Raw genomic sequence first — 15,480 nt, 5'->3', positions numbered from 1 at the left:
GCTTGTCCCTTGCTCTACTTGCTCAAAGAAGGAAAGCAAGGAGCTATCAAGGGGCTGCTTAGCTTTGATCTTATCAACCAAGGTCGGCTTAACTTGTAATTCTGCTAACAGAGTGCCATCGTCATATAAATTCATCCTGGCCATTAAAGATCTCAACTCTGTTACCGCCTTTCGACTCAAAGCATCCGCTACAAATATTAGCTTTACTAGGGTGATAATCAATCACGCAATCATAATCTTTTAGAAGCTCTAGCCAGCGTCGCTGTCTCAAATTAAGCTCCTTCTGGGTCAGAAGATACTTTAAACTCTTATGATCCGTGAAAATGTAACACTTCTCTCCATAAAGATAGTGTCTCCAAATCTTCAAGGCAAAAATCACTGCTGCTAACTCCAAATCATGAGTAGGATAATTACACTCATGCGGTCGCAGCTGACGGGATGCATAAGCCACTACCTTACCTTCCTGCATTAGAACACAGCCGAGTCCTGAGTGTGATGCATCACTATACACTGTAAAATCCTTATCGGACTCTGGTTGAATCAACACTGGTGCTTGAGTCAATACCGCCTTTAATTTCTCAAAGCTCTCCTGTTGTGCCTCACCCCAGTCAAATGGCACATTCTTCCTTAACAACTTTGTCAAAGGAGAAGCAATGATCGAGAAGCCCTCAACAAAATGTCGATAATAACCAGCCAAGCCCAAGAAACTACGAATCTCAGAGATATTCTTGGGTCGTTTCCAATTCACAATAGCATCAATCTTGCTTGGATCGACCTGAATAACTCGCGCTGAAATAATATGCCCCAGAAATGACACTTCTTGAAGCCAAAACTCACACTTGCTTAGTTTGGCATAAATATGATGCTCTCTCAAAGTCTGTTGAACGATCTTCAAATGCTCGTCATGCTCTGCCTCAGTACGAGAATATATCATAATATCATCAATGAAAACCACCACAAATTGATTCAAATATGGTCGGAACACCCGATTCATCAAATTCATGAAAGCTGCAGGAGCGTTCGTCAAACCAAAAGGCATCACTAAGAACTCATAATGACCATATCTAGTGCGAATGACCGTCTTTGCAACATCAGATCCTTTAACTTTCAATTGATAATACCCCGAACGAAGATCAATCTTAGAGAATACAGTAGCTCCTCGTAACTGATCAAATAAGTCATCAATCTTGGGTAGTGGATATTTATTCTTGACCGTCATCTGGTTCAACTTCCGATAGTCAATACATAATCTTAGCGACCCATCATTCTTTTTCACGAACAGAATTGGAGCTCCCCAGGGTGAGGTACTATGTCGGATAAATCCTCTATCGAATAATTCTTGCAATTGGACCTTCAACTCCTTAAATTCTTTTGGAGCCATGCGATAAGGTGCCATAGAAATAGGTGCAGATCCCGGATAAGTCTAAATCTCGAACTCTACCTCTCTATCAGAAGGTAACCCAGGCAACTCCTCCGGAAAAACATCAGAAAACTCGCTAACTGTACGAATCTCCTCTATCGTGGACAATGCACCTTTGGTGTTCAAAATACAAGCAATGGAAGTCTCATATCCCTTTCGGATCATACGATCAATTTCCATTGCTGAAACTATATTGGAGAGATAGCCACGCCGTTCACCAATTAACATAACAGTCCGACCATCTGAAGTCTTTAGAGTAGCCCGCTTGTATTCGCAATCCAGATTTACCTTGTGTTTATTCAACCAATCCATCCCAAGAATTAGATCGAACTCCTCTAAAGGAAGCTCCATAAGATCAGCGAGAAAAATTTCTCCCTGAACCTCGAGAGGACAACGTCGAAATACTTTATTCACTAATACCGCTTGTCCTACTGGACTCGTAACTGTAACAATATTTTCAGTGTTCTCGATCGAAATCTGAAGGTTTCGAGATACCTAGCTCGATACATAGGAGTGAGTGGAGCCATTGTCCAGTAATGCAAAGTATGGAATGGAATATATAGTAAATGTACCTGCAATAACCTCAGGCTCATCTCTGTCATCCCGACGTCTAGTGGCATAAACCAAAGCTGGTTGTCTAGTCTCAGAAACTGTTGGCCCTCTATTTTGCTGAGGTCGGGCTCTACTATCTGTCCTGGATGCTGATCCTCGAGTCTTTCCTTGACTACGATCTCTAATTGGGGTCTGTACTGTAGTCTGAGAACGCACATGAGTCTGGATAGCGATTTGCTCAAACGAAGCTAGCTGAGGACAATCCCTCCGAAAATGACCACTAGATCCACACTGATAGCAAAGACTCATCTTCTTACGACACTCTCCTGTGTGTTGTTTACCACAAAACTCACAGAGGAACCCATAATAATACGACGATGAACCGCCTCGACTGCCAACTAACGGTGAGGATGCTGCAGGCCTGAAACGTGTATTGCTTCTCTGAGGGACTGAAGTATGAGTCCTTTTCCCGGACTGTGCTGATGACTCCATCGGGCCTAAAAATTTCTTAGATCGTTCCTGTTCAACACGCTCTCTACCAGAAGCTAAAACCTCCACCTCTTCAGCATCTTTGGCTCTGCCCACCATCACATCAAATATCTCATCCTGATGGGTTACAACTTGCCTACGCAGCTCGTATCTAAGTCCAAGGGCAAATTTACGACATCGATCTTTCTCAGTAGGTACCATACTGAATCCATACTTCAGCAACTTCAAGAACTCGATCTCATACTCAGAAACAGTCATGTCTCCCTGAACTAGGTCTTGAAACTGCTGACGTCTCTGAGCTAAGTAGCGCTCTCCCAGAAAACGACTCCGAAAGCGATCCTTAAAGAAATTCCAGGTCAAACGATCGGTAGGAACACTACTGGTCACTGACTCCCACCAAGTGTAGGCATTACCATCTAACATCGCCACAGCACCCTGATATCTCTTAGTTGAGTCTAAACCTAACTGATTCATGCGTCTCTCTGTATTCTGGAGCCAATCCTCAGCTTCAGTAGGAGCTCCACCAATCTGTCCCCCAAAAGTTCTAACTCCATTGACAATCAAAGTCTGCGAAATAGGAACCTCTGATACAACACCAGTAGCTCTGATTGTTCCCTATATCAACTGCAGAAATTGTCTACCAAAATTCTCATCCAAAGCAACTCCGGTAGACTCTGACTCAATATCGGTCACTCCTATGATCGGTGTAGTCATGCCAATACCAGCGGCAGGAGGCAGATTCATTGGGTTCATAGGAGCAGGATCACCTATCGGAGGTGGGGGATCTACTCGTATCTCATCGATCGGGTCTGTAAATCTAGCCACTCGACCTCGTCCACGGCTAGTTCGACGACCACGTCTAGCACTCATTTTTTTGTGGATCTCGAGTTTACTACAGGAGATAAAACTTAGGGTTAGACAAGCACTTGGAGTCTCGAACACAGTTAAAATCTTAATAACTTGTGACATGGCCTTAGTAACTTGTTTTGTAAAATATTTCTAAAACCGTATTTTCAATGTGGACTCATACACAGTCCGAGGGTTAAAAACCAAAAGCTCTGATACCAATAAATATAACCCCCTAGACCTGACCTATGAGTTTCGACTAAGTCTAGTGGATCACATACATAATTCTTAAAGACATTTTCTGAAACCGTTATTCAATCAATGTAAAATCACATTATAAATATCATGAAATAAATTATACTATCAAAACCCAGCTTGTAAATATAATACCAATAAGTAATAAATTAATTTAAAACATGTCTTCAAAATCAAAATCACAATAAACCGAACAGTAGTAGCAAAAGTGTCATCATCCTAAAATACGATACTTTAAAATAAGGTCCATGTCACCAAAATAAAGTCAACTAGCAAGATAAAACATTTCAATCAGATATACTTCAAGAGATATGTTGATCCTCCAAGTGCTCGAACCGAGATATCTAACCAACAGTATCTGAAAGGGGAAAAACATTTTCGAAAGGTGAGCTAGGCTCAGTGTGTCCCAATATTACCTTAAAAACACAATAGGTACATTAAACAAATCATAGTCCAGTAAATCTCATAAATTCATAAAATCATAGTTTAAACCCTTTTCTTGTACACCATCAGTAGTTCCCAAAACTATTTTCCATATAGCTTACTTTAAGCACACAGCAAAAAGAAAGCCAACCTAAGGATAAGCTTTAGAGCTTGTATCCTTAGGCCCGTAAGTCCAAGTCCATATAGCTTACCCTAAGCACACAACAATGGAAGCCAACCTAATGTATCTTGGGGCCCCAAGAGTCACATTAGGCCCATTCTGTTTATTAGCTTGATCAGAGCTATACTATTGTAATTCAATCCAAAAGTTCAATTGCACCGTGGAAAAAATTCCATAAATCATCACATTAAATTGGTGAATCAATAAAACAGTAACCAAAGAACTTAGTGTACCTCATATTAAAACTAATAAAACAGTTCAGTAATAATTAGGGAACACACCTCGATAATAGGTTCAAATAGTAGATCTACTGATTGCTGGTTTCACCACGCTCTGCTACAGTTTTCGAACCTATTTTATAATAACACTATATTACTTATGGGTAACATAAATAAATCTCTAAAATCATAAAATTTACGGGTCTTACGGGTGAATACTGGCACACGTAGTTTAATTGATCTAGAAGAGCTGGGTCAAGCTGTCGAACGATCCGAAGAGTCTCTTGTACCTTCAAACAATAATAATTTATCAGCCCCAAATCTTACTTAATTGTTCAAAGCTAAATTCTTAAGTATATAAGCATTTTCAGGGTTTGACTATCAATTTGGAGGATTTCGGGTTTGAATTTGGCCAAACGGATTGCGGAATCGGAATCATGACGTCAAAAAACATAAAGTATGACTTTTCGAAAATTTAAATTCTTGGTCAAAGTCAACCACTTTGACCATCGATTTGGAGGCCTTCGGGTTCGAATTTGACGAAACGGACTTCGGAAACGGATTCGGGACGTCGAAAAATATCAGAATAGGTATACTCGGAAAAGATTAACGGTCGTTTAATGGTCGGTTAAAGCCATTTTAAGTTTTGGTCAAAGGAGGTCAACAGTCAACGATCGGGTCGGGTCAACGGTCAACGGTTGGTTCGGGTCGGGTCGGGTCAGACCGGTCAAACCGGTTCTGACCGGTCAAAACTGGTTAAACCGGTTTTCCAACTTCCAGTCTCCCTACGGCGGCGCGTGTGGTGCGTGAGACCTCCTCTGGGGCTCTAAAAATCCCGGAAAAATTTCTAAAAATTATTTTGAGCGATTTCGAGATACTTACAAAGATCGGTTCAAATTTTTGAACGGCGGAGAGCTCGATTTCAACTCGGCCGAATCTTTGACTGCTCCACCTCCTCACGATCCGCCATCGACGGCGAACAAGGTTGACACCGGCGGACTCGCAACGACACAATGAACACGATGGTGCAGGAGGTGACGTAAACGGAGCAACGATCGGCGGTGAATTTAAGATTTTCCCGACGATAGAGCTAACAAAAACGTCGAGACTTTGACTGTAAATTCCCGACGTTTGGCAGCGTTTCGCTTCAATTAAATTGAAGGATTTGTTCCTGACTCGATAACGAACACGATGGTGATTTCAAAACAACGATCGGAATTCGGACGACGTCGGGATCTAAGTCGGAAACCGGCGTAGGGGGAAGGGAATTTGGGAGTGTGGTTTTCTGTTTTTGAAACAGAAACCACACGTATATATTATATAACCCCAAACTTACCTAACTTTTTTGGGTAAATTCAGGGCTTAGTCCCTGAATTTTCTTTAACTCTAAAATAAGCTCCGAGTTTTAAAATCTTTCAATTTAGTCCCCACAATTTACCGATTTTCACAATTAAAACCTCCAATTTCAATTAAATATTATTTTGAAAATATCCGGGTTGTTACAATTCAGACACTAAGCTTATCTCAAAGCTTGTTAACAGGGAAATAATTGTGAGGGATGCAAACCGTTTTCATCATTTTAAGGATGGAGTTTGTTCTTGCAGGGATTATTGGTAGAAATACAAGTTCACGGCTAGAAAGGGCAATCTTGTATGTTCAGCTCCCATGTGTATTTGTGTGACTCGATATATATTTAATATCATTCATTACACCAGATTCATCACATAATTATTTGCTCCTAAGATTTAACAAAATTTAGAGGCATACCAGAGAGGTATCACTAACTCTGATATATTTACGCAACATGATTAGTCAAATGAGCCTTTAGACATGCTGAAATCACACCAAGACATTTCCTTGTTGATTTTAGCAAGTTTACATGCTTCATACATACATTGAATCATGGATAACACGTCGTATACACTAATATAGCGAGATTGAACATATCATGAACTTTTCATGTAATTTCCTCGAGGATTAACATACTCAAGCCCACTAATCATAATTCATATGACCATGCTTCAATTAAATCAAGGCATATTATAACATATATATGCTTTATGTCAATAAGCATCATTTAAGCATGTTTTCATATTATCATGTATCATGACATTTTATCTTATACATTCATATATCAACATACACTAAGATCATCACCACGAGTCATATATAACAGTATTGTACATCTTATCAAAATTAAGCATATCAAGGTCCATCACAAAACAAAAATTCAAATATTAACATAAACATATAAGACTTTGATACCGATACATAATACTATAAACACTAAACAAAATGAGTAATTACTAAGAGTCATCAGGACTCCTTTTATGATGCATCCTCCATGATCTTGCCTCAAAACTTCTCAATTGATATCTACGCTTGGAACTTAGTGGTGCTAATAATACAATAATAACAATGACAACATAATCTATTCAAATGTGATTCTAATCCTACGCATTCAACATCATGGATTCCTTCTAACGTTTCATATACATTTCAAGATACACTCTTTCAACATCATGGGTTTGTGTTATATCCCACAAGAGTCATGCTAGAACCATAAATAGACTCAAAGGGGACAACACATACTTAATCCTCCCCTTCTTATGCCTACAACAGTCAATTCAACTGACTTAGGCATTGTTTCATATCAATGGCAATAGTTTGATGCATAGTTCCATTGCATGAGCCTCTCATAGGTGATCAGCAACAATCATTAAGCAAGTTTTAATATATTGGTGAGTATTATTTTATCTCTTTATTATAATTTCAAAAGACATGAAAAATATTTGTTTATTAACCGATTCACATCATTTTCATTTCTTACGAACACGTTATGCTATGTGAGAACATATCAAAGTCATATTATTTAAGCTTTTATCTTTTGATCACATCCGTTCATTATTAGATCACATCGATTTGAAGTATGTTCTTCTTCACTGTCTTCCCTACCCTCTCACCATTGGGATCATCTATTTCTTTATATCTTTGTCTTTTCTTAATTCTGATTCTCTCTTTTGTTCATGATTCCTTAAATTTTTTAGGATGAAATGATTCATTTAGGTGAATGTTCGTTTTATATTAAGTGGTTGTTAATTGATTGATAGGAGGGTGAGGGTGAGGGACGGGTGAGGTCATTAAGGGTGATTTTTTTTACGGGTGAGGTCATTAAGGGTGAATTTTTTTATACTTTTAGCTCTAAAACCTACGTGAAACAAATATTCTTAAAATAACTCACGTTGTTGCTAGGGGTGTTCAAATAATCGAATTAATTCGGTTAACCGACCGAATCAAATTAATTCGGTTAATTCGGTTCGGTTACCGAATTAGTTCGGTCGGTTAATGGTTAATAAAATTTTTAAAATTCGGTTAACGGTTAATTCGGTTTGAATTCGGTTAATTAACCGAATTAACCGAAATTAAATTTTAAATATTAAATATATTATATATAACATATGGGCTCAACCCAAATCATTTAAAACTCAATTAATAATTTAAGATCTAATAACTTTTAAACTTAAATTAATATTAATTAATTAAAAAATTATATAAATTTTTTATTTTATAATTATATATTATTTAAATTAATTGTAAACTGTTTTTTAATTAAAAAATATTAAATATATTATATATAACATATGGGCTAAGCCCAAACCATTTAAAACCCAATTAATAATTTAAAATCCAATAACTTTTAAACTTAAATCAATATTAATTAATTAAAAAATTTATCTAAAATTTTTATTTTATAATTATATATTATTTAAATTAATTATAAACTTTTTTTGAATTAAAAAATATTTAATTTTTATATAAATTAGAATTTTTTATAAAAAATTCGGTTAATTCGAAATTAACCGAATTAACCGAAATTTATTCGGTTCGATTAATATGTTCGAAAAAAAAATCGGTTTGGTTAACAATTAAAGAAAAAAAAATTTGGTTAATTCGGTTAGGTTAATTCGGTTCGGTCGGCCTCCGTTTTAACCGAATGAACACCCCTAATTGTTGCACCTTTTATGATTTAAAGGTTGACGTGATCAAAACAAGAGCAATTAAAAAGTCTAGTAATTAAATTAAATAGTTTTATAATTTTTTGACCAGAATAAGAATAAAAATAAAGTTGAGTGATGAAATTTATAATTTACCCTTTAATGTAGACTCAATTTATTTCGACTATTGGGGTGAGAGAGAGAGAGAGCAGTAATATTTGGAAGGCCAAGGGGAGGGAGTAAGGCCGCCCCCTCGAGAAAACGAAAAAACGCTTCACGGCGTAACTGAAACTCGGCGGATTTCCGAGTCCCACCTACAATTAGAAGCGAGCAGGCGGTGCAATTCTACCATGGAAGTTCCCAACGCTTTTAAACGAAAGCGGTACGACGGCGACAATAAGATTGAGGAAGAGGTCGACCTTTCCCTCCTCGAAACTGTCGAGAAATCTCAAAACGCAATCGAGTTACTCGACCTCCGCACCCTCAAGAAGCTTGTCCTTTCCTTCGAGCGCCGCTTAAAGGAGAACATCGAGGCCCGACTCAAGTATCCGGACCAACCGGAGCGGTTCGCCGACTCGGAAGTGGAGCTTCACGAGGAGCTGGAGAAGCTAAAGGTTCTTGCTGGAGCCCCTGAGTTGTACCCTGAGCTGGTCAATCTCAACGCCGTCCCTTCCATTCTCAACCTCTTGTCCCATGACAACACTGACATTGCCATCGACGTTGTGTATTTGTTAGAGAACTTGACGGACGAGGATGTTCTGGAGGACAACGACGAGCCCGCCAGAATTCTGGTGGATTCTCTTATTGAGAACAATGTGTTGGAGCTTTTGGTCCAGAATCTGCAACGCTTATCGGACAAGGACCCTGATGAGATGAGTGCTATTTACAACACCCTGGCCAGCATTGAGAACATGATAGAGGTGAAGCCTGCCGTGGCTGAATTGGTCTGCGAGAGGACCAAGTTGTTGAGATGGTTGTTGGGGAAGATAAAAGTGAGGGAATTCGATAGTAACAAGCAGTACGCCTCGGAGATATTGGCCATATTGCTTCAAAATAGCCCTGCCAATCAGAAGAGATTGGGACAAATGAACGGCGTGGATGTGGTTCTGCAGGCGGTGGCTATGTATAAATCAAAGGATCCCAAGACATCAGATGAGGAGGAAATGTTGGAGAATTTGTTCGATTGCTTGTGTTGTTTATTGATGCCATTGGAAAACAAGGAGAGGTTCGTTAAGGCCGAAGGAGTGGAGTTGATGATCATCATTATGAAGCAAAAGAAATCTGCTTATGCCTCTGCCATCAGGGCACTTGATTTTTCCATGACCAAGTACCCACCTGCTTGCGAGCGATTCGTGGATGTTTTGGGATTGAAGACTGCCTTTGCTGCATTCATGGGTAAGGCAAGTATATCTCTCTGTGTATGTCTTTATTCCTTCAGCACTTATCCATGTCTAATTGCATTCAGTAACTAACATTATGTCATTTGCTCCTGCATTTTTTAGATTCCTATAAGTAAGAAGAACAAGAAAGAAAGGTACCAAGAGGAGTTGGAAGAGCGCATTGTATCACTAATTGCATCATTGTTTGGTAAGTGCCTTTGTATAAGCATGACATTCTTACCGAGTTTTTTAAATGGCCTTAATTTGGATTCCTGTTGGACTTTTGGTCTAGGGTAAACCTGGTTATTGATGATGTACCTGTCAGTCAGAGCACTGACCGCACATAAGCATTTCACTTCTGGAGATGATTGCCGACTAATTACTAACCTTTTTAGCATCATAATTAAACACATTTCTCAACTGCTGAACCTTATAGATCAAATAATAGTCAACCACATTTTCATGCTTGTGGTCTTATTTCCAGGTGGAATTTTGAGAGGTTCCAGAAGGGAAAGGTTGTTAAGTAAATTTGTTGAGAATGAATGTGAGAAGATAGACCGCCTTATGGAACTATATATAAGGTATTGACTTATTTCTCTTGTTTTGTTTTATTTTAACTTCACAAAATTATAGGATTAATCTTGAGTTTCTCTTAATGTTTGCATTAATATGCAAAGAAAATTCTTCCTCGTGTGAGGGCAGGATATGGGATGTTTTAGTAACCAAGAAAAGGGTTTCTCTTCCTCTTGACCAGATAGGCCACAGTTGCAGGGGTCATTACCATGAAGGTTGGATAGAGATTTTCTTTTATGACTAATATTAATGTATTACGGTTTTAAATGATGCAGATATTCTGACAGAGTTAAAGCAGAGACACAACGATTGGAGCAATTGGAACTCGATGATTTGGAGGTAATCCATGAACCTTTTAGTCTGCATTCAACTTTGAGATGATTTCCTCTGCAACATGGCTTACATTTTTCAGATGGATGAAGAGGAAAAGTACAACAGGAAACTTGAATGTGGACTTTACACTCTTCAGGTCTTTCTCTCTCTTTCTCTGCTTTTTGTGTGCCTGATGAGGGTAGGTTTGTATTGCTTATCAGGCCTGTTTTGTGGATGTTTGTGGTGGAATTAGTTGATCCTTCTTAAATGGTTTGCACGTATGATTAATCTAATGCTGCAAAGACTATCTGTCTTTATCGTGAATTGACAATTAAACATGGCTGGCATACATTTTGACATAGTAGTTGTCCAAGAGTTTTTAGATTTTGTATTCACTTGTACCAACAGCTATGCTGCTTGGCTGCCTTTCATTTGGTTTGCAGTCTTGTGGTAGCTATTCGTGGACTGCTTGCTGGTCTAAGATTTATGACAATATTAATCTGGAACTCTTAAGATTCTGTTTTTAGGGATTTGAATAAAAAGACTCTTTTAAGGTTCTAGATATTTTGAGGATAGATTAACAGGTAGAGCATAGCTGTTGAGATGTGTGGGGAGAAGAAGAAAAATTTTAGTCTTGGCCAGAAGCACAGAAAAGACAAGAGAGAGGGAAAATAAAGAAACAAGACCATTCAGTATATTGGGATGCTGAGGAGGAGACCAAAGAAGAGTGAGCAATAGTCTGATAGATATTTGTTTTACTTAAGTTTTGATTAATTAAAATTTGAATAAATTAAATTACTTTTTTAATTTTATTTTCTGACTATAGTTGACAGAATATCAAATTATAGTTGTATGTATTGTCATACCATCAACTGGATGTGATACAGGGATTAAGAATTCTGTTGCTGAAATTAGCATTTTCCGTCCTATTTTGGGTTTGGTTGCACCAAAATGGTAGTATCAGAAGGCTTGATTGCCTCAAATAGAACAGAAAAAGGGTTAAGTAAATTATAACTAGGTCAAACATGATTTTGATTTCACTTATTGTGTTTTGAATATTTGTAGTTTAGTTTTTGTTTCAAGCCTTTGCATCCTGGATGGTTTCTGATTAGATTTAAGGGTAGTCAAAGTCTTTACTCTTGTCGGGTTTAGGAGTCTCTACATATCAGCAATCTCTCTATGGAGATATAAAATCTTTATTTGAGATTCTTCATGATAATTTCTCTTGCTACTTCCCAATGCAATCAAATTTAGGTATGACTTACTGCTAAAGACTCAAGTATTAAGCTTAGGGCTCTCTTCCTTATTCATTCAAAATCACTATTTTCGTTGTTTGAGTATTCAACAACAAACATGAGATCATCATGCATATTGGAAACAAAAGAGAAATTTTTTAATTTTTTTTTATTTATTTGCTTTTTTGAACGATAAACTGGACCACATTTTTAGAGTTCATTATCAGGATTATATATCTTAAGCTTTTGTTAATACATATATTCATTGACATAATACATACAGAATTTTTTTTATGCATATTGCACCTCACTTTACTTGGGCAAGGGCCTTTTGTGTGCCCTACATCTTCTGCAGTATAATTTTTCTAGCACCTATAGAGTGGATTTGTGCCCTTGACAACACTGATTAGGCTATAGTTGTCAGGTCATTCATGATTAAACCTGGAAATATAAGTCCTTAAAAAGGTCCCTCTATATTCTAAGAGTGAACAAATAAAATGAGTTGGAGAATAAGCATAAATAACTGCAAAAAGGCCAGGTGGCTACAATGAGTTCATGTCTAAGTTCTATAATATTTCATTTGAACGAAAATTCAGTTATCCATTAGTCAACAAACATAGCTGTAATCTTCAACTCTGAATTAATTATTTTTCTTAATACATATCTTTTTAATCAATGTGTTTACTTATCATTGGTTTTGACCTTGTATTGTTTCGGGTGCAGTTGATTGCTGTTATTCTAGGCGATCTTTGGTGCTCTGAGTAAGCTTTTGAACCTTTTTCTCGGCCATGTCTATTTATTTTGTTTCTTGGTTGTAATCTTTGTTCTTTTTTTTAAACTTTGTTCAACTTAGTTTATTGAATACTGTGCAGACACTCTCAAATGAAGGCAAGAATTGAATTACTACTCAAGCAGCAGAAGCTTACTAAAAATGATATCAAGGATATACTTCAGGTAATTTCCCCTTCGAAACTGTATTCAAGTTGTACAATTTGTAGAAAGAAATCAGTTACAAGCCAGCTTGTTGATAAAAAAAATCATGAAGGCTTTTCTTGGTATGAAAGATTGAAAATTTGTTAACCAAATGGTTAAGATCCATAACCACTCTGTTACTTTGTAATTTAACCATTATATTAACAGCATTGCACAATTTAGATGTTATGTGTTTCTTCTAGTTTTCTAACAAATGAACTTTGGTATGGCTGAGACCGACTGTATATGTATTGTTGATAAGGTGATGATGTAGTGTAAGAACTGGTAGTTGTTTGAAGTTAAAAAAATAAGGTTCCATGCTGGGTAAGAACTATTCCTTTTAGTGTTCAGTTGGTTCGAGAAGATAATTGTGTTTGGTTGACAAACTTTGGTTTTGAGGTGGGAAAAACAAACAGAAACGAATAAACAACATGTTGCTTCTGTGGACAGTGAATAGTGAACAATGATATAGGGTTTGTGGTTGACCCTTTTAGATTATATTAATGTGGTTTTTTAAAGGACTGCAAGATGCCTACCCCAAGGGTTTATGGAATTGCCTTAGGGCTGGTTTTTTAACTTTAAAACAGGTTTTAGAATATAAAAATTTAGAAGTACAAAGATCCAGGGGCACACCTACACCTAGATTACCATGCCCTCATGCCTTGACCCTAGAGGTTTCATACAATGTTAGACATTACTTCATACAATCTTAAAGAGAGCACAGCAACTGTACAATGTAGGAACCCACCTTTGAGTGATAAGTCTGGTCACAAAAATGGAGTTAAAATTTGAAACCATGCCAAAGAAATACTTGACTGTATAGCGATGATTCATGCTAAATTCTATGTCCACGGTGGAAATAAGAAGGATACTTGCAGATAGTTGTGCACTTTGAGGATTCTTCTTAGCCAATTCTAGGAAAAAAGACTTGTTATGATGAGAGAAAAATTAGAAAACGTGGGCAGAAAGAGGGGTAAAATAGAGGGAAGATCAAGAAATGGAAAATAATTAGATGAAAGATCAGGGAGAAAGTGCAGAGATAGAAAGGAAGTTACTCTTTCTAATGACTTTTGCTAATGTAATGGTTAGGTTACAAAGTAGGAAAGTATATGTAACTTTAACAATTTGTTTAACAAATTTCCCATCGTCACTCATCCTTTATACTAAGCAAAGCTGAAGATGGTTGTGTTTGGTAGAGCATTCCAACAATCATAATCTATTCATGGTGAATAAGTCTGCCATTATCTCGTGTGTGTGTGTGTGTGTGTGTGTGTGTGTTTATAAAAGACAAATGATATCAGTCTGCTGACCTCTTTTCAGTTTTAGCTGCAAAGTTACTTCTTGGGAGGATGGAATTCCTTTCTTTTTTTCCCTTTCTGCATGATCTTTTCAGCATGTACTGCGACCTCTTCATTGGCAGTTTGAGCTTCATCTCATGTTTAGGTTTTTCATGCATTGTGGGCTTGTCTGTCAGCCTTCTGGATATATCTTTATAGTTGCGGATGTGCCATTAGTTAAGTCTTTTGTTTTCTTGATTGCAAAGCAATACTTTATTGCACGGGTATAATCAGAGGCGTTGACATTCTTTTGCAGTCTCAAGCCTTAACTTTTCTTAACGTTCATCTGTCAATTGAGAGGGGAAAGGAACATTAGTTCAGGTTGATAACTTGATGATAGAAGTGGGGATGGGTTGGGACTTGGCTATATTGCTGGGTCATTGGACAAAGTCTGTTTGATCATATCACCAAAGAATAAGCTAGAGAATCACTGCAATGAACTAGAAAACTGTTCATTAGATTTGATTTTATTTTGATTACATTTCATATAAAATGAGACTTAGGTTAGTCTCTATATTGGCTCTTCTTTCCACTATATCAGTAGCTGACAGTTTGATATGTGTGGATCTTATATTTGTTTTGCTCTTTCTGTGGTATCTTATTTTACACAGGAATATCATGACAATATCGGTGACCTAGACGGAGCCGAAGAGAAGGAACGAGCACAAGCAAGGATCCAAAGGATTATTTCATCCTTCTGATTGTCGGCTACTGATTTTGTACCATCTTATCTTTTGAACGATCTCATGTGAGTTTAGCATTGTGATTCTTTTGATCTAAAATTAACGAAAATGCTTATACAATTAATTAGCTTTATCCGGATTGCTCCTGGGACAACATTAGACTGATTGTAGTCATCAGAAATGTTGCGGGGAACGTTCTCATTGAGGCAGACAATGCAAGTTTGTTGTTGCAAAATTGAGTCACAAATTTAGGGGTGCTTATTGAGCGAGTTGATGACGTGCTGAGCAATGCTCGACTTGCCCCAATTAATCACAATTTTATGTTCCCACCGATGCGCTATTGATTCTCCTTAAAGTAAGGGACTGCCTCCCTTGTTCTTTCTTTTTGAACGACCTGTCTCCAATCTCATACGTTTAGGAATGGGTTGTTTTTCTTCTTTTATTAATGAAAAGATACTCTCTTAAATAGAAATTTATAACTTAAAATGAAGAAGACTACTAATAACCTTGAAAATAAAATTACAGTAGTGATAAAGACTTGCTAACTCACAAGTATAATTCCATTAAATCGAGACTTTATTTAAATAAGAACCCTCATGCAATAAATATT

General features: G+C 37.3%; 1 protein-coding gene across 1 annotated transcript; it reads left to right on the top strand.

Moving 5' to 3' along the window:
* The first annotated feature begins 8,582 nt into the window (after positions 1 to 8,582).
* On the top strand, positions 8,583 to 15,260 carry LOC120190700 (beta-catenin-like protein 1). The gene is made up of 8 exons (XM_039193749.1): positions 8,583 to 9,779; positions 9,882 to 9,966; positions 10,243 to 10,339; positions 10,607 to 10,670; positions 10,744 to 10,800; positions 12,602 to 12,639; positions 12,751 to 12,832; positions 14,799 to 15,260. Exons 1-8 carry the CDS (start codon positions 8,730 to 8,732, stop codon positions 14,886 to 14,888), a joined length of 1,563 nt encoding a protein of 520 aa, XP_039049680.1. The 5' UTR covers positions 8,583 to 8,729; the 3' UTR covers positions 14,889 to 15,260.
* The last annotated feature ends 220 nt before the right edge of the window (positions 15,261 to 15,480 follow it).

This window comes from Hibiscus syriacus, unplaced genomic scaffold (assembly GCF_006381635.1).
Source record: "Hibiscus syriacus cultivar Baekdansim isolate YM2019G1 unplaced genomic scaffold, ASM638163v2 tig00116962_pilon, whole genome shotgun sequence".
Classification (NCBI taxonomy): Eukaryota; Viridiplantae; Streptophyta; class Magnoliopsida; order Malvales; family Malvaceae; genus Hibiscus; species Hibiscus syriacus.
The sequence above is the reverse complement of the archived record's forward strand: the minus strand, read 5'-3'. Positions and strand labels throughout refer to the sequence as shown.